Below are 17,795 nucleotides of genomic sequence, written 5' to 3'. Positions count from 1 at the left end.
AGCAAGCGGAAACAAAACAAAATAGGGAGTTCCCTGAAAAACTAGGTCTTGGGCAGAACTACATGCAGAGTTGACACAGGTAGGGTTGTGCAGGAAATATTTGGGGGAGCAGGGCAGACAGGGGAATTCTGATGGCTTGTTGCTTGTACTGTCAATTGTACCACTGTGACCTATAAAATCTAATGAAAGCAGCTTGCAAGGTCAGAATTTCACATTGAGTTTTGGTCCAACAAGCCAACTCTCTGGCTGTATGTTTCTAGGCTAGTGTAACCGTCTTATGCATAAAGCCTAATTCCCCACTCAATCCCTACTCAAGGTACAAGACCTTCCAATCTGATTAACCGCCAGGGCAACATTAACAGATACTTTTCTTTCTTTCTTTCTTTTTAACCTACAGATCTGAATTATGCTACAGTTATCAAGTAAATTCTAGAAGCCCATCATTTGAGTTTTCACAGAATTTATTTGACCGGAATGCAACACAACAGTACAATCTCCATATATTTTCTGGCAGGATAATTTAATTTCTGTAAAGGAAAGGGAAGAGAATGTCAGTCAATATCGTGCACTAAATATACATTCGTTCTATAAAGCTAAGGAATTCTCCTCCCACCAACTGTAAGTAAATAAATTTTGACAAGCATGTCTAAAAGGGATTTTTCAATTGTGTGGCAATATCAATCCAGCCAGTTGCCGCAACTGTTAAGAAGACCCTGCAAATAATGTGGGGTGCATTTTAACTTTGACTGGTCTGCCCACCTCTTTCCCCAATCCTTGGAAGATGGGAGGAGTTAGGCTGTGCTGAGGAGCCAGATCACTCCCCACAATACCCTTCAAGGAAGAACTACTCCCTGCTACAGATATTTATGATAGTTACTGTGACATGCACCTAAAGGAGGTTTTTAAAGAACTGCAATGAAGGAAGTTAACCATCAGTTATCAGACAGCCTTCAGGAGGGATGAACTTCTGAAGAGACTAGCAATAAGCAGGTCCCTCAGCAATGAAGTATGGATGTAGTTTTACCTGTTAAAATCCACTGCTGGCTCACTGTAAGAAAGGGAGAAAAAGATGTCAGTACATCTTCAATCACATCATTTTCATTTAAAAGACAAGACAACCCCTTTAGGCTATGTACCATTGTTTTTACAGTACTGGATCGCACCTATTTCCATACCTTACATGTATACAGAATTAATTTTAGTTGTAGCCTTGGGCTAACTAAAGAATCAAGCCCAGAATCTTATTAGCAGGCTTCCTGTTTCAGTTGTGTCAAGATCCAAGTTTGCAGCGTAAATAGTACAGCGATGACACACAAAGAATTAGGTGAGAAAAAGTCAAGTTGCAGGACGATTTTGAAGGTGAGAGAAAATAGCCACAGGTAGCTTAGGAGCTGGCTGCTTGTCAAGTGAATAGCTTAAGAAGCAGTTTGCCACGGTTAAGGGTAAGTTGTTCGCAACTTAAGGGGGATTATTGCAAACTAGACAAAAGGCAAACAATTCCTTGCCTCCCACTACTAAAAAAGCTTCTCACAAAAAACCAGGACACTTACTAGATAAACACACATCAATGTACAAGCTTAAGTGGTATGATAAGGTCTACTATACAAGGATTCAAATACTTTGTGTGCATTTGCAATGATATCTAGAATATACAATTGCTGATATGCAGCAGCGAGCCACACTATGTGAGCTATGTAACAGCATCAGGCCATATTCCTCTCTACTCCATAGCTCAGCAGACTAGAGAAAGCAATGTATATGCACAGAAGTGCACACCCACGTGGCCTTGATTTGTGGTACACATTTACCCAGAGGGTTTACTGCCACTAGAATACAGGAAAGTATAAACTGAGGGATTTGTGGTCCTGATCCCCACTCAGTTTTCCACCTTTACAGGCACATCAGCAGCGTCGTTAAGTTTCACTTTAAGTTATACATGAATGGAACAGTTCCAAGGAAGACTTTACAAACTATGAGATAGGGAAAGTGCCTTGTGAAGGTACTGTGATGCCTAAACCTACGTCATTTGTTCTCATATGGTTGTAAGCCAATATTGAAGCAGGCAGGCTCATGATGTAGCATCACAGAAAAGGAGAAACAAGGATGCTGGTGTGAAGAGCTCCAGAAGCAGTCTTGCACCTGAACCAGTGTGGGGGACACCTGGATAATGGGACTGCTCTGTGCTTGTGGTGAAGCAGGAGGTACATTTAACTATTTGAAAGCCTCAGATAAAAGTTAAAGCCTAGAACAATATGAATTTTTATAGTGTTATGAATTGCCAGTTGCATCAAAAAAAGAAAAGAGGACTAAATCCTCACCATTCAACAGAAGGGAACAGGATTTCGAGTGTTTTAGTTACCAACTTGTTCAGCTATAAGCAGTTCTCACATGTAAATTCAGCCCGCAATGTAGTGTTTTTATAAGCAGAATATTTGCCTTGGTGTATGGTTAGCCTGAAGCATGAAGCTTCATCACGCTTTCAAGAAGGTTGTTGCACACTAAGTGAGAACATGCAACATACATTTTAGACATCTAGGGCCACACTTGTTCTCAATACGGGGGATGCTACTCAATTTATACATGTTGTATATTAACTACAGCACATTTAAGCTTACAAACCTGCCTGATACTACAGCAAAGTATTTCCTACTGGAAATTAAAATCTATAGAGGCAGGAAAACTTTGTTCCAAAGCAAAACACACAGACAAAGCAAGGGAGCATTAGGAAGTCAAGCAAGTGATGCATAATACACGCAATCACATCCATGCTTATTCTCGGTACCTGCTAGGCACTTCATTTCTGATCAACAAGAATCCCAAGAAAGTAGGAAAAAAGGTGAAAGTAAAGGATTACTACTAATCAAAAGATTGAATTTACAGTAAGTCAGTCATTTAATAAAAAGTTTGAACTCAAGGCTATTTAAAATCCAAATTTAAACCATGCTTATGTTAAAAATGCCTACTGGGTTTAAGTCTGATTTCTGCACTGTTATATGTTAAGCAAAACTTGTATTCAACTTGAATGCTCCACGTTTCAACTCCATTAAATGGCAGCAAGTGTTTTTCTATTTACCTGTACCCACTTTACTGAGGGACATTTCAAAGTCTCATTTAGTTGCCATTAGTATGTGCTAATTTGGAGGGTAAGGCAGGACAGGATGGGGTCAGGCAAGATCTACTTTAGCTACGCAAGAGGGAAAGGGTGGGAAAAAGACACTCCAAAACACTCCATCTTCAGATGAAGGCTTTGGAGACTAGGTACTGTTACCTTCTTACTTTGTTATCTACTAAGTAATGAGAGATGCACAAAAGCTAAACTACTTGAGAAGCTAAGAACTACGCAGCATCTCAGCTTTACCTTCTGCAATCCAGAAGTAAAAGTTGAAATTTGAAAGAAAAGGAAAAGGTTATTTTTGTCATGAAACATTCAATATAGTTACAATAATGACTGCGCTTATGAGCACTGATGGGTTGAACTTACTTTCTTGCCAGCTCCAACATTTGCTTTAGCTGTTCCTCTGACTTTCTTCATCCTGTTCTTACGTTCTTTACGCTGTTTCCTTGAAGTCTTTTTCTTTTCATACAAACCATGCTAGTAAAAGGAAAGCAAAGTAAATCACTCAAAGTACACACTGGCATTTAACCTTGGACAGTCATAGCATTGGAAAGGATCTCAAAAGACATCCAGTCCAATCCTGCTGCCAATGCAGGAAATCCACTACAGTGGTACCTCAGGTTACGAACTTAATTCATTCCGGAAGTCCATTCTTAATCTGAAGCGTGCATTCCCTACATAGGCCTCCCGTGGCCCCGGAAGCGGATTGTGTTCATATCCCGGGGCAAAGTTCGCAACCCAGAACACCTACTTCCGGGTTTGCGGAGTTCGTAACCCAAAGCGTTCATAAGCAGGACTGTTCGTAACCCAAGGTACCACTGTACAACATCCCTGGTAGGTGGACATTTAGCCTCTACTTAAAAGTGTAACAAAGTAGAGCCCACCAGCTTCCCAGGCAGTTGACTCCACTACTGAACAGCTTGTAAAATGCTTTTTCTTCTCATTTGAACCCAATACAGTCATACCTTGGTTTTTGAACAGCTTAGTTCTCGAACATTTTGGCTCCTGAATGCCACAAACCCGGAAGTGACTGTTCCGGTTTGTGAACTATTTTTGGAAGCCGAACATCCGATGGGGCTTCCACGGCTTCCTGCAGCCATTCAGAAGCTGCACTTTGGTTTCCAAACGTTTTGGAAATTGAACAGACTTCCAGAATGGATACTGTTCGACTTCCAAGGTACGACTGTAATTCAAGTTGTGGCCTTTGAAGCGACATAAGGCAAATTCACTCTCTCATTTATATGACAACCCTTCAAAAGTTGAAGACGGCTCTCATTATTATATTCTAAACTCTAATCCAAGCTCAACACACCCAGATCATTTGAACCTTTCCTCACAAGACTTGGTGGCCAGGCCTTTTATGATGTATGTAGGCACACTAAAAAGTGGCGATGTTGGCAATTTCAGTAGAAGAAGAAGAGTTTGGATTTGATATCCCGCTTTATAACTACCCGAAGGATTCTCAAAGCAGCTAAAATTCTCCTTTCCCTTCCTACCCCACAACACTGTGAAGTGAGTGGGGCTGAGATACTTCAGAGAAGTGTGACTAGCCCAAGGTCACCCAGCAGCTGCATGTGGAGGAGTGGGGAAGCGAACCTGGTTTGCCAGATTACGAGTCTACCACTCTTAACCACTACACCACACTGGCTCCTAGAAGGCTGTAGTGACAAGCCTTTATGGGAACAGGAAGTTGTTACAAGTTAAACATGGGAGAATCGTGGAATTGTACACAGTTGGAAGGGATTACAAGGGTCTTCTAGTCTAATCCCCTGCAATGCAGGAATCTTTTGCTCAATGTAGGGCTCAAACCAACAGCCCTGAGATTAAGAGTCTGATGCTCAACCAACTGAGGCATCCCAACTGAGCACAGCATCTGCTTTGCATGCAAAAGGTTCACTGCAATGAGGGGACGGACAAGATACACATAGATATAAATAAAATACTGATGTAACTAATATCAACCTTCTTAATACCACTAAGTACAACAATAGTTTAAGATACCATTTTAAAATAAAAAATTCAACAGGAAGAGGGCATCTTTAACAGAACAAATGCTTCAAAAGGTCCCAGAAAGAAAGAAAAACCACAACCGAAGAAGCCTACCCTGGCTAGTCTGTGCTTTGGTTCATTTTTCTTTGCATAGTCGAGGGAATCGTAGATCATGCCAAAGCCTGTTGTCTTCCCACCTCCAAAATGAGTCCTGAAGCCAAAGACGAAAATGACATCTGGGGTTGTCTTGTACATTTTGGCCAACTTTTCGCGGATTTCGGTTTTGGGAACAGTGGCCTTTCCAGGATGAAGAACATCTATCACCTATAAATACAGAATTGACAAAACATTAAACACTTTTAATGTATTGGCGGGGGGGGGGGGGGAGAGAGAGAGAGACACCTATGAATGCAGAGCTTCACAAAACTTACTATTCATGAGCTACTTTACTTTGTCACACACATGTAGGCCTTAAACATCCTCTACGGAAATCCAGCTGTCCCCCAGCACTGATGTTATTCAGGTGGCAACAAAAAAACCTATTTATATTTACATAGTTTTTGCACATAGTGCCGATGGCAGTCCTGCAAAAATCTACTGGGTAGGTTTCACCTAATGTCAGTGGAAGAACTTTAAAAGGGCTTCTTTAATAGAGCTTTCCTCCCCTCCCCTCAAAATTGGTTCCTAGGAGTTGGGAGAAGCCCCAAGTAGCATGTGCAGCAAAATGTTCTCTCTGGCAAACCAATGTGCTGGTGCAGTGGAAACATCTAAAATAGCAAAACGAATAAATTCCACCAGCTGATTGTGCTATACTGGTTTTCTTTATATGCAATGCACTTTAAGGGCTTTTCTGTCATTTAAGACTGCTTCAGTATCACAAGAAGTGTAAACCACAAGGCAAAACATGCACATCAGAGTACAAGTTGCTCCTAGCACAGTGGTAGCAATGTCCTGTGTGGGACATATATATTAGGATGCAATATAAACTTTTGAACACGGGAATGAAAACCAGTACGGAAGCATTTGTTAGAGGAAAATTCAGGTTCCACTGCCACATTCTGGAATATAGCTAGTAATTTCTTTAGCTTCTAGTCTTCCTGTACAAAGCATTCTTAAGTTCAGAGTCTATTACAGCTAGCTTCAGTCGGAAGGCAGGATCACTGGTGTTCAAATATATGTTAGCTTATGAACTAGAAAGTTAACAATACATTCAACATATAAAAGAATAAAAGTTTGATAAATCTGAGTAGCCCTTGTTTACCCTCACATAGAAACATTGACAAACTGGCTGGGCCATTCCAGCTTTTCAATGCACTCCTTGCTATGCCACAGTTATGTTATCATGCCAAAAAATAACATTAACAGTGGGGGGAGCATGACAATTTATCAGATATTTTAGTAATCTAAAAGAAAACTTCTCGATAACCATTCAAGAAACTTTGCTTATAACTGCAAATCAAGATATTAACACAGTAACAAAAACATATCAACACACTGTAGCGTCCCAAAATATAATGCTATATTACTAGTTAATCCAGGAAAAACACTACAGTCACTAAATTTACCAACCTCAGCTTTAACACAGACATAGACTTTATGTATGTGAAAATTAGGCTACGATTATGAATGAATCAAATAAAAGTATTAACACATCTGCCTCACCATCTGCTTACGCTGAAGCAGCCTGTTGGTCATGAACTTCCTTGTTCGGATGGTGACCGTGTCGTTCTGCAACAACAAAAAATAATTCAAAGACACCGTGTGCATTAATGTCTGCTAATGCAACGATCTGAAGCTACCTTAAATTGCCAAATTTCAACTATTTTTCAAGGGAGGGGTATAAACTGCTACCTACCCCCACCCTGCCTCTGACGTTTAGGCAGATATGAAATAAAACAGTAAGATAAAATAGAGATTCATTGAACTGGTAGCCCTTCCATAAATCCGGCGCCCTCCAAGTGGTTGAGATTCCCAAATCTCACCAGCCCCGGCCAGCACGGCAAGGGATGATGGAAATTGGGGATACAGAAACAGCAGCAGCAGCTTGGGAAAAAGCTGATACAGGAGAGGGCATTTTGATAACACACACACACACTCCGCCATCCCCGTTTATTGGTAGACCAGGCCGCACACTAAGCCCGAAAGCAGAGCGGTGGAGGGGAGGGTGCGCCGTTCAGAGCGCGAGCCGGACCCCTAAAACTCCTTCCTCCCGCCCAATAACCGACCCAGCACAACCAGAAAGCCCAGCTGAAGGGAGTGCAGTCACTCCGAAGGCCAGCGGGCAAAGGATGGCGCGGGGCTAATTCGGATTGAAGCCGCCTCTCCCAGGGAACTCGAGGGAGCCCGACAAGAACTCACCATCTTGGCGGCGTCTCCGGCAAAAGGAAGGAAGGAACTTTCAGCAGCCAATCATATAGCGGCGCTCGCGCGGAGGAAAAGGAGGCGGGCCTTCGCGTCCAAAGGGGAAGGCCCAGAAAACGCGTCGACGGAAATCGACCGGAGACCATAGAGACTTCCGAGTGTCGGTACGGATGCCTGAGTGGCCTGTTTACTAAGAAAGAAAAGAAAACTCGTTTCCAAACCGCTGACCTGCGTGTCGGCTTTTCTTTGTATCGTGAGGACAAACAACGTTGGCTGTCATAAGGCACCGCTCGCCTGCCAGCTAATCTCACAGCTTCACTGATAGATGACTGTTATATATTGAATTTCTATGCCGCCTTTCGCCCGAGGAAACACAGGGCGGTTTACAGTAGAAAAACACAAAAATTGCAACTTGCTGTTAGAATGGACAACAACTATTAAAGGATGACATGGATATTAAACAAGATGTGGCAATAGGAAAAAGAGATGAACGTATGTTCGCAACGGGAGTGAGAAACCTGATTTTAAGAAATTGTATTAAAGTCATTTGGACGGATTTGTAAAAAACTACTAAGAAATATTATTTAAAAGAAAAACACAAAAATACATACCATAAGAACAAACGAAAGCAATAAACACCTTCCCCCTGCCCAACAATGCACACACTTTAAAAGGCCACAATAGATGGTTTAATCAGCCAAAGGCCTAATTAATGAAAGGGTGGGGAAGCAAAAAAATATTTTGCAATACGAAAGTACCAAAATGAGCAACATAGCTGTGGTTGCAAACCGCCCTGCGATCCTCGGGTGTTGGGAGCTGTAGAAATTCAACAACAACAACAACAATAATAATAACAACTTTCTCTGGTCTGGGGCGGCTGGCAGGTGGGACCCCCCCCCCCCCCGCGCGCTCTCCTTCCCTTTCGTTGCACCTCCGGCCATTAGGTGGCGCTGCGACGCCGGGTGGATGAGGCTCCGAACGACCCTTCGCGGTTGGCGGCGACGCACGACGCACGCGCCCGATGGGGAAGGAGGAGGAGGAGGAGGAGGCGGCGTTGGTTCGGCACGGCTCCGCTCTCTTTTCCTGCGCTGTCCCCGGGCGAGAGAGGGGAACCGCCGCCATGGTGAAGGAGCAGTTCCGCGAGACGGACGTGGCCAAGAAGATGTAAGCGGGACTCGGGGGGCAGCGAAGAACAAGCTTGTCAAGTTTGGGGGGGGGGGCGAGAAAAGCGGTTCATTGAGTGGTGTGGAGGGGAATAGTCCAGAGGCACGGAAGGCACCTTACGGAGAGCCCCTTTTGGAAAGCAGAAGGGATAACTTATTTATTTATTATTTATTTTTTTTTGAAAATGATTTTTATTTGCTTTTACAAGCGTAGAGTTATAACAATACCAAGTAAATATCCACATCTAGAGATTTCTCCGAATCTCCAGACTTCCCGCCATCCCCTCCATGGGACTTATTGTCAGCGTTTTCAACTGCATATTATTTCGTAATCCATATTTTGTATCTGTCCATAATTGTCCACAGTGGTTGTTACATTACAAGTGTTATTCAAATCCTGCTGTTGTTTTCATCTGCTTACAGTGGTCTGCTAAATAAATTATAAAATTTTCCCATTCTTTCTTAAAGTTTTTGTCTTCTTGGTTTATCCTGGGATAAATCTATTTTTGGCTCAGCCAAAAAAAGAAGGAAAAGGAAGTATTTTGGAAATCTAAATATAAGCAATTTTGTTTACATTAGATGGCTATATTTTCTGCTTGCATTTTCTTTTTTGCAAGCATAGCTTGCCCTGGGACTTCATTAGGGTGGGGAATAAAGTAAAATAATACAAAAAAGTAATTTTCTGTAGTATTTAAACATGCCTTCCTCTTGTACTCAGCATTTTCCCTTGGTTGTAGGATTCTATGGTTCTATATTGTGCATGTTGACTTGGCAGCAAGTCCCATATAAGTCCGCATGAGATTTGCATCTTTATACAGAGTTTCTTTGGCCTGTGCCCTCAATAAAGTACTTCTTTACACAGCACATAGTTAAAACGATGGAACTTGCTCCCACAGGATGACCACCAACCTAGATCGCTTTAGAAGAGGATTAGACAAATTTGTGGAGGGCTGTTGATGGCTGCTAGCCATGGTGGCTAAGCTCTGTCTCCACAGATGATGATGATAATAATAATAATGATGATGATGATGATGGAGGCAGCAATGCTTCTGAATACAATTAAGTTCGTAACTAGAGGTACCACTGTACCAACCAGTTGCTGGAAGTCACAGGAAGGGAGAGGGCTCTTGGGCTCAAATATTGCTTGCCAGTTTCCCACAGGCATTTGATTGGCCACGGTGAGAACAGGATGCTGGACAAGATGGGCCCTTGGCCTGATCCAGCAGGCTTCTCTTATGCTGGATAAAATGTAAAATACCAAAACAAAAGACAAAGCAGCAGGAAATCTCAGGTGGTTGCTGGTCTCTTCTGTTGAAATCAGCAGGCTGTTTTTATGTTCTTAAGTGAGTAGACATCAGGAACTTCATGCTTTCTATCACCTGTGCCTGTGCTTCTAGACGTTTCAGCATCGCTATCCACCCAACAACATTTCTGAATATTATCTAATGGCAACTAGTCACAGAAATAGAAGCTTCTGAGGCATAATCATTTGTGATAAAATATTTTCTTTAAAAATCTACTTTTCCACAGTGTAGCGTAGAGTGAGCTCCCACCTCTTGCTTCTTGCCTCACTTCACATTATGACAGATAGACTATAGAAGGGAAGAGGATAAGATCCAGCTATTAAACTCAAGTATCCTTGCTGTCTGTGTACATGAGCGCTTGTTTATGGTGTCGGGGTATGTGCAATACTCAGGAAAATATGTGTTTTTAATTCACTTTTTGGCTTAGTCTTGAGCTAGCCAAATAAGGCTTTATGTCTTATGTGACTCGTACATTTAAGGGAGACCCTTGACCAATATTGGAGATTACAATGGGTGGTCTGTTGGGGCCAGGCCACTCATGGCTTTATATGCTAAAGTCAGCACACTGAATTGTGCTTAGAAGGCTGCAAGATATAAATACAGAAGTCTGGTGTGCTGGATTCTTGGTATTGCTTACTTGTCAGAGGCAACATTCTGTATAAGCAGAGACTTCAAAATAGTCATCCAGGGTATCTCCATTTTGTGATATATCTGGTGGTGTTTTCTGTTCTAGAAGCCACATCTGCTTTGGGATGAAGTCTCCAGAAGAGATGCGACAGCAGGCTCACATCCAGGTGGTTAGTAAAAACCTATACAGTCAAGACAACAATCATTCACCTCTGCAGTATGGTGTACTGGACCATCGAATGGTAAGACCTTTTGTTGTTCAGTCATATCCCACAATGCATATCTCTAGTTAGAAAGGATCTGGGTTGCAGGACTTTGAAAAAACTCAACCTGTGGAACTGCTGTCAGGCAGAGGAGATAGGAGAGAGATGGGTGACTTGACAATATAAAACAGCTTTGGATGCTTACATTCCAAAAGTGTTTCTTTGTGCACCCATTACTTTCAGATCATATCAGACTTTTCTAGTGTGCAAAATGTATGTCGATGAAAAACTTAACAGTACTTGAGGTCTAGAATTGTAGGCTAAAATAAAACTTGATTTCTGTAGTCTGGTTTTCTTTTACTGAAAAGAAGAGCACTTGTTATGCATGCTTATTTGTGGCTAGATAATTGTGTATGGATGCGTGTGTGTGTGGACTTGTGAGAACTAAGATCCTTGTGAGTTCTAAGATTACAATGGATGAATAAAGCCATATACTGCCCATGACACATAATTAGTAGTGGGGTGTCTTAATTCATCAGAGAGCAGCTTGACAATATCTTATCTATTTAATTTGATTTATTAAATTTCTGTACTGCCCTTCATCTGAGAACCACAGTGCAGTTTACAATATAAAAACCCAAAAAATACATAACGTAGTAGTAAACAAAAATAATAGACACAGAGAAAGTGTGTGTGTTTAAAAGATTGTTTAATTAGTCAAAGTCCTGGGAGAAGAGGAATATTTTTGCCTGCCATCTAAAGATATGTAGAGAAGGTGCCACTGTTAATTGTTTTATGCATTTCTACTCCCAAGGGTACAAGTGAGAAGGATCGTCCCTGTGAAACATGTGGAAAGAATCTGGCGGAGTGTTTGGGTCATTATGGCTACATTGACCTGGAGTTGCCTTGTTTCCATGTGGGGTACTTCAAAGCCGTGATAGGCATTTTGCAGGTAAAGTTGCATTTCATGTCAAGGACTGGAGATGACAGAGATTGAGGGACACTTGACATGCTGTTCCTGTTGTGGGCCATTGCCTGTGATGATGTCCTCATCATCACAGAAAGGTTATTTTCTGCCGCTCCAGAGAAGAGGATACGGAGCAATGGATCCAAACTACAAGAAAGAAGATTCCACCTAAACATTAGGAAGAACTTCCTGACAGTAAGAGCTGTTCGACAGTGGAATTTGCTGCCAAGGAGTGTGGTGGAGTCTCCTTCTTTGGAGGTCTTTAAGCAGAGGCTTGACAACCATATGTCAGGAGTGCTCTGATGGTGTTTCCTGCTTGGCAGGGGGTTGGACTCGATGGCCCTTGTGGTCTCTTCCAACTCTATGATTCTATGATTCCTCTGATAGGAGACCAGGGTTCAAATTCCCACTCAACCATGAAGCTCACTGGGTGACTTTGGGTCAGTCATTCTATCTCAGCCTCTCCTACCTCTCAGGGTTGTTGTCAGGGTAAAATGGAGAGGAATAGAACTATGCTTTCTGCCTTGAGCTTACTGGAGGGAAGGTGGACTAGAAATTAATTACAGTACTGTGCTTACCCGATGTTCAATATATAAAGTTTCTGAGTAGTTATTATTAATGAAGTGCTCAGTAGAATAGACTCCCCCCCCCCCCAAAGTATTCATATAGATATTTGGGCTTTTGGCGTTTCCTTAGATTTACTGCATAGCATAGCTTTGAAGAAGAATACATGACAGGAAGCTCAACTCCTTCAACCTTCCACAGTGTCCCTGTATGTGCATATAAATTTATGGAGTGTTCAAAGGTGTATTGGTTGATGGCAAATTGTGTTTTTTGCTTCTGCTCTAGATGATTTGTAAGACCTGTTGCCGTATCATGCTGACCTTCGAAGAACAGAAACAGTTTTTGGATTATCTGAAGAGACCTGGCTTGACCTACCTCCAGAAACGGGGTTTGAAAAAAAAGATCTCTGAAAAGTGCAGAAAAAAGAACACCTGCCCATATTGTGGGGCTTTTAATGGTGAGTGCATTAATCTGCCCTTTGGTCCTTAAGCAACTTGAGTCTGAAACTGCTTAAGAACTTGAGACCCCACTGTCTGATCAGACAGGGGACCACCTGGTCTAGCATCCTGTTTTCACAGTGGCCAGCTGGATGCCCATGTGAAGCTTGCAAGCAGGGATCCAAGGGCTCTCTCTGCTCCTGCAGTTTCCAGCAGCTGGTATTCAGAAGGGTTCAGAAATACTTCACGGACGGATAGGAAGTATAAGACTGCCTCATATTATCACGGGTATTTGATTATAGATAGTGTCTTATTTTTGTTGTTGAGATTTGTTATGTGGTTGTCACTCTCGGCTTTTAAAATTGTTGCTTGACATTAAGAGTCGCTGCAATTTCTTGTTACAGATAGGTAGCCGTGTTGGTCTGCCATAGTCAAAACAAAAAAAATTCCTTCCAGTAGCACCTTAAAGACCAACTAAGTCAGTTCTATCTGAAGAAGTGTGCATGCACACGAAAGCTCATACCAAGAACTAACTTAGTTGGTCTTTAAGGTGCTACTGGAAGGAATTTTTTTTGCAATTTCTTGGTTGCTGTTTTATAACCGAGATTATGTAATGCCTGAAAAAAACCAATTTGAACCAAACATTCTTAGTCTTAGTGACTAAACCACAATACAGTAACCTTATTCTACTGAAGGTTTTGGTTGGTGTGTCTCCTGCGCTCCTCATTTTTCCCTCTTTTTTCCTAATTCTGTTTGTAAAACATTGAGCATGACTCTGGAGTGCTGACCGATGTAAAGTATTAAAATGCAAAAATGTGTGAGCAAATTTTCTGGATCTTCTTGTAGGTACTGTAAAGAAGTGTGGCTTGCTGAAGATAATCCATGAGAAATACAAGACGACGAAGAAGATAGTGGACCCCATTGTGTCTAACTTCATACAGTCCTTTGACACCGCTATAGAACATAATAAAGAGATTGAATCCCTACTGGGGAAAGCCCAGGTAAATAATAAGAAACCTGTGCAGTCTTGTATTGTTTCAGTTTTCTCTTCCTTTGGGAATGGGGACTTCTCTTCGGTTGAAACAAACCAAGGATTTTTTTTGCAAAAGCATTTCTTGATGCTTAGTGCCTAGAGGATGGTAGCCTATCTTAGTCATGTTTTTGCTCTGCGGCAGGATGGATTTGATTCAAATTGATTTAAACATTATAGCATATGTATCTACTTTTGTTAACTGATAATAATATAATAAAAAAATTATTTATATCCTGCCCTCCCCAGTCAAAGCCGGGCTCAGAGCGGCTAACAGCAATAAAAGTAACACAGCATTCTAAAATCAATATTCTAAAATCAATTCAAAATCAAATGGCAACCACTGGACCAGAGTTCTACGAGGATCGCCAAAGGAGGGGATCAGACTGTGCCTTGGTCAAAGGCCTGATGGAACAGCTCTGTCTGTGGTTAAACAATTTTTTTTTTAATTAGCACACATGAAAATCTTAAAACAAATCCTTATTTCCTGATGGATAGCCTTTGGACTATAATGTAACTTAAATAGAAAACAATATTTAGAAAGATTTTTTTCTCGAAAAGCATTGTATATTAAAATCCGATTTAAATTTTTAAAAAATCCAGTTATTATTTTATAAATCATTGATTTCTATCCACCCTGCTCTGCAGTGTTCAGTAGCAGACAGCACAGCAGGGTTTTGCCTTTTATTAAACCTCCCTCCCACCTAGACACTGCTGCATACAGGGAGGGATAAGTTTGGTATGGAGCATACATGCCAGCAGAGCCAATCTGGTGCTTCTGCTACCAAATTTGCACCGTATGAACCTCACCACTTGCAACAGTGATTCGGAGGGAGGGAGGGAGGGAGGGAGGGAGGTCAGGTAATGGACCCAGCCTTCCTCTGCCATCCGCTACTCGTAGCATTTATAAAACCAGTGAAGTGCCTTCTCTTGTCTGCCCAACCTACAGATGGTTCACAACACCTTAAAAGAAGTTGGAGAGATTGTAGCGTAGCAGCTGAGTGCGTGGCTTTCTTGCAAAACCCTAAATTAAAAGCATTTCCAATTTAGTATACAATCTTACACTTACCTGGGAGCAAGTCCCATTGAACTTAGGCTTACTTCTGACATTTGCATTGTTGCAGAGGGTTTTTAGCAGCAAGCCTGTAAGAGCTTGACTGCGTGTGATTCTTGAGAATTTGGTTTGAGATGGTCAGAGTTGGGATTCTCAGGCTCTAGGAATCACTAGTCTAAGGAGGTCTCTTATCATTTCTGTCATCAAATTCTAATAATGATTATTTGCCATGTGTGAGAGATGATGAGTGGGTGGTAACGAAAAGCCAGACATTCTTATTTTCTTGTCATGGAGGGAGGAAATGTAGCACAGGAGTCTGTGAAAGTACATGTGTTGTTGTACCAAAATCACTGAGTTATTGTGTGGGCTGAATCACTATAAATCTTGGCTGCCGCTCGAAGAGCTGAATGTTCACTTTGCACAGTCTCCCAACTGCTGTAATCGGCTGCCTTGAATTTTGTCAAGGAAAGCTTTTAGCCTTGTGTGTCTCCTGGTAACAGCCTGCAATTCCATTAGATCCCCTGCCTCATACTCTTAAAACAATTGTGTCTGGTCAGCAAGTGTACTTGGCCTTCATAAGCAAATACACAGTCTAGACTCTGGGTTCTGTGTGTGTATGAAGCCACATATACTTGAAGTGTGTGGCTGCAGTAGTTCAGGAGTCAGCAAACTTTTTCAGCAGGGGGCCGGTCCACTGTCCCTCAGACCTTCTGGGGGTCCGGACTATATTTTGGAAAAAAAATATGAATGCATTCCTATGCCCCACAAATAACCCAGAGACTCATTTTAAATAAAAGGACACATTCTACTAATGTAAAAACACGCTGATTCCCGGACCATCCGTGGGCTGGATTTAGAAGGTGATTGGGCCAGATCCGGCCCCTGAGCCTTAGTTTGCCTACCCATGCAGTAGTTGTTAGCATGTTCTTTCGGCTGACTGGAATGTGTCCTTGGACTATGACAATGCTATTCCTTGCCTGGAACGTTCATTTGCATGTGTGTAGAAACCTCTGATTTATGTGTGGCTGGCTTATAGCCTACTGTACAAAGTACAGTACTTTATACCATTGTTCTACCCACTTTTTTTGTCTAGGGGATGGCCCAATAACTTTAGGAAATAGGCAAAGTTTGAGAAATGTCTTTTTAAGCCTTTGTGTTCTAAAGAAAGTAAAGAACACATTTGTGATCCTTAAACATGAAATGCTGGCACAACATTTTGCCCTTCCTTGTGGCTTTAAAGCTACTTGACAGAGCAGTGGACAAGGCATTGCTTGAGTCTTAGCCAGAAACTGAGTTTCCCGCCTTGCAATGATAAAAGTGTGATTGTAACCTTTTACGTTTTGTAGGAGAACTTGAATCCTTTAGTGGTTTTAAATATCCTAAAGAGAATTCCTGCAGAAGACATCCCTCTGCTTTTGATGAACCCCGAATCCGGCAAGCCTTCAGACTTGATCCTGACACGGCTCTTGGTCCCCCCGCTCTGCATTAGGCCGTCTGTGGTGAGCGACTTAAAATCCGGCACCAACGAGGATGACTTAACGATGAAGCTGACGGAAATAATTTTCCTCAATGATGTGATCAAAAAGGTGAGTTGCCCTTTAATTTTATATTTGTGGTTAAAGTAGGTATGGATTGTGCTTCTTAACAGTGCTTTTTAGAATGCCGTCCTAAATTCATATGCTATTAGCTTTTGAATTTGTAGTAAAATGCATAACTAGTTTCCATAGGAGACACCTTATTTTAGGCCCTCTTCAAACTGTGAGTGCCTGAGTTTTGTTGCATTCTTATTCTAAGCGTATATATTTGAGGTTGGTCTGGGCCTGGGATTGCCATAAAGTTCCTGACCTCTTAACTCCTTTCCTACCATGCAAATCTCCTATCCCTTCTGCTTATATCTATGGTGTAATGTTATGTCTGCATCAAGCATCCTTAATGAGCTTATGGCTGGGTCAGGGATTGAACCAGGCTCTTCCAGAATCAGCAAATTCACAAATATATATATATATTTTACACAGGAGTAAAACCAGGGAAAAAACCATTTCTCAGCCCCAGAGAATTCTCTTTTTGGGCAACCTTGCAGGGGTTAGGGTGCAATATGTTCCCAATCAAAGATCTTAACTGCAGCTATAGTACATTTGGTCTGGTAAAAGTTCTTAGTTCTCAGATATTGAGTTCACATCTGGAAGTCCATATTCGGAATTGCTCTGAAATGGTTACTAGTCTGGTTATTTTAGTTCTTTCCTTGTTTTGCAGTTAAACTTTGTGAAAGAAGTTTGATTTGGTATTCTCATAAGAACATCGTTACATCCTTGCAGAACTTGCTAAATGTTCCCTAGAACTATGGAGTTGCTTTTGTTGAAATTTCCTTTCTTGAATTGGCTGTTTTGTTGTTGGGCAGCATAGAATATCAGGAGCCAAAACTCAGATGATAATGGAGGACTGGGACTTTCTGCAGCTGCAATGCGCTCTGTACATCAATAGTGAACTCTCTGGCATTCCTCTCAACATGGCACCCAAGAAGTGGACACGAGGCTTTGTTCAAAGACTGAAGGGAAAGCAGGGTAGGTGTTTCAGCATAATCTCTGGCTCCTGCAGCTATCACATCTGATCATGTGAAACCCCCTTACGTCATGTCCATGTAGCCCCAGTATTGGCTAGTCTGACAGAAGCTCTTTCTGGAGTCTGGTGGTGGAACCTTTTCCAAACGCTGTTCAGGATTACATTTATTTCTTGGATTTTTATCTTGCTTCCCAAAGCAGTTTTTAGGGGGAAGTAATGAAAGCAAACACATTTGTGTGTTGAGCTCCGTTACCAACTGCTGAAAGTGGGATATAGACTATCCCTCTGGGGTCACGTATCGCAAATGGTGCGGTTATATCATAATGGTCAATATGGGCTTTGTAGTTTTTGTTTGTTGGACTTGCCAGGCAGACTCTGCAGCTGACTGTCAAGGCGCTTGGCAGCAGGCTACTAGTGTATTT

General features: G+C 41.8%; 2 protein-coding genes across 4 annotated transcripts in view; one reads left to right on the top strand and one right to left on the bottom strand.

Moving 5' to 3' along the window:
* Positions 1 to 443: 443 nt before the first annotated feature.
* RPS24 (ribosomal protein S24) lies at positions 444 to 7,552 on the bottom strand. 2 transcript variants are annotated; one of them, XM_079977213.1, is made up of 7 exons: positions 7,463 to 7,552; positions 6,767 to 6,832; positions 5,219 to 5,428; positions 3,482 to 3,592; positions 2,783 to 2,800; positions 1,025 to 1,048; positions 444 to 527 (listed from the first exon to the last, which is right to left on the bottom strand). In XM_079977213.1, exons 1-5 carry the CDS (start codon positions 7,463 to 7,465, stop codon positions 2,795 to 2,797), a joined length of 396 nt encoding a protein of 131 aa, XP_079833339.1. In that variant the 5' UTR covers positions 7,466 to 7,552; the 3' UTR covers positions 444 to 527; positions 1,025 to 1,048; positions 2,783 to 2,794. The 2 variants fall into 2 exon arrangements, with proteins under 2 accessions (XP_079833339.1, XP_079833340.1); XM_079977214.1 differs by lacking the exon at positions 2,783 to 2,800.
* A 944-nt stretch (positions 7,553 to 8,496) lies between these two features.
* POLR3A (RNA polymerase III subunit A) overlaps positions 8,497 to 17,795 on the top strand; it is a 54,719-nt gene continuing 45,420 nt past the window's right edge. For both annotated transcript variants that reach the window (XM_079976984.1, XM_079976983.1), the window contains exons 1-7: positions 8,497 to 8,629; positions 10,666 to 10,801; positions 11,577 to 11,714; positions 12,579 to 12,750; positions 13,577 to 13,731; positions 16,161 to 16,400; positions 17,213 to 17,375. In XM_079976984.1, coding sequence (XP_079833110.1) covers positions 8,586 to 8,629; positions 10,666 to 10,801; positions 11,577 to 11,714; positions 12,579 to 12,750; positions 13,577 to 13,731; positions 16,161 to 16,400; positions 17,213 to 17,375 — 1,048 coding nt within the window. In that variant the 5' untranslated portion in view covers positions 8,497 to 8,585. The remainder of the gene's footprint in view (positions 8,630 to 10,665; positions 10,802 to 11,576; positions 11,715 to 12,578; positions 12,751 to 13,576; positions 13,732 to 16,160; positions 16,401 to 17,212; positions 17,376 to 17,795) is intronic.

This window comes from Podarcis cretensis (genome assembly GCF_951804945.1).
Source record: "Podarcis cretensis genome assembly, chromosome: 5".
NCBI lineage: Eukaryota > Metazoa > Chordata > Lepidosauria > Squamata > Lacertidae > Podarcis > Podarcis cretensis.
Note: the sequence above shows the minus strand (reverse complement) of the source record. Positions and strands in the feature narration are given on the sequence as shown.

Coding starts and splice junctions, on each gene's coding strand:
- RPS24 (XM_079977213.1), bottom strand. Junction 5,429..6,766: donor TGCTTCAGCGTAAGCAGATG/GTGAGGCAGATG, acceptor CTGTATTTATAG/GTGATAGATGTTCTTCATCC. Junction 3,593..5,218: donor CAAAGCACAGACTAGCCAGG/GTAGGCTTCTTC, acceptor TCCTTTTACTAG/CATGGTTTGTATGAAAAGAA.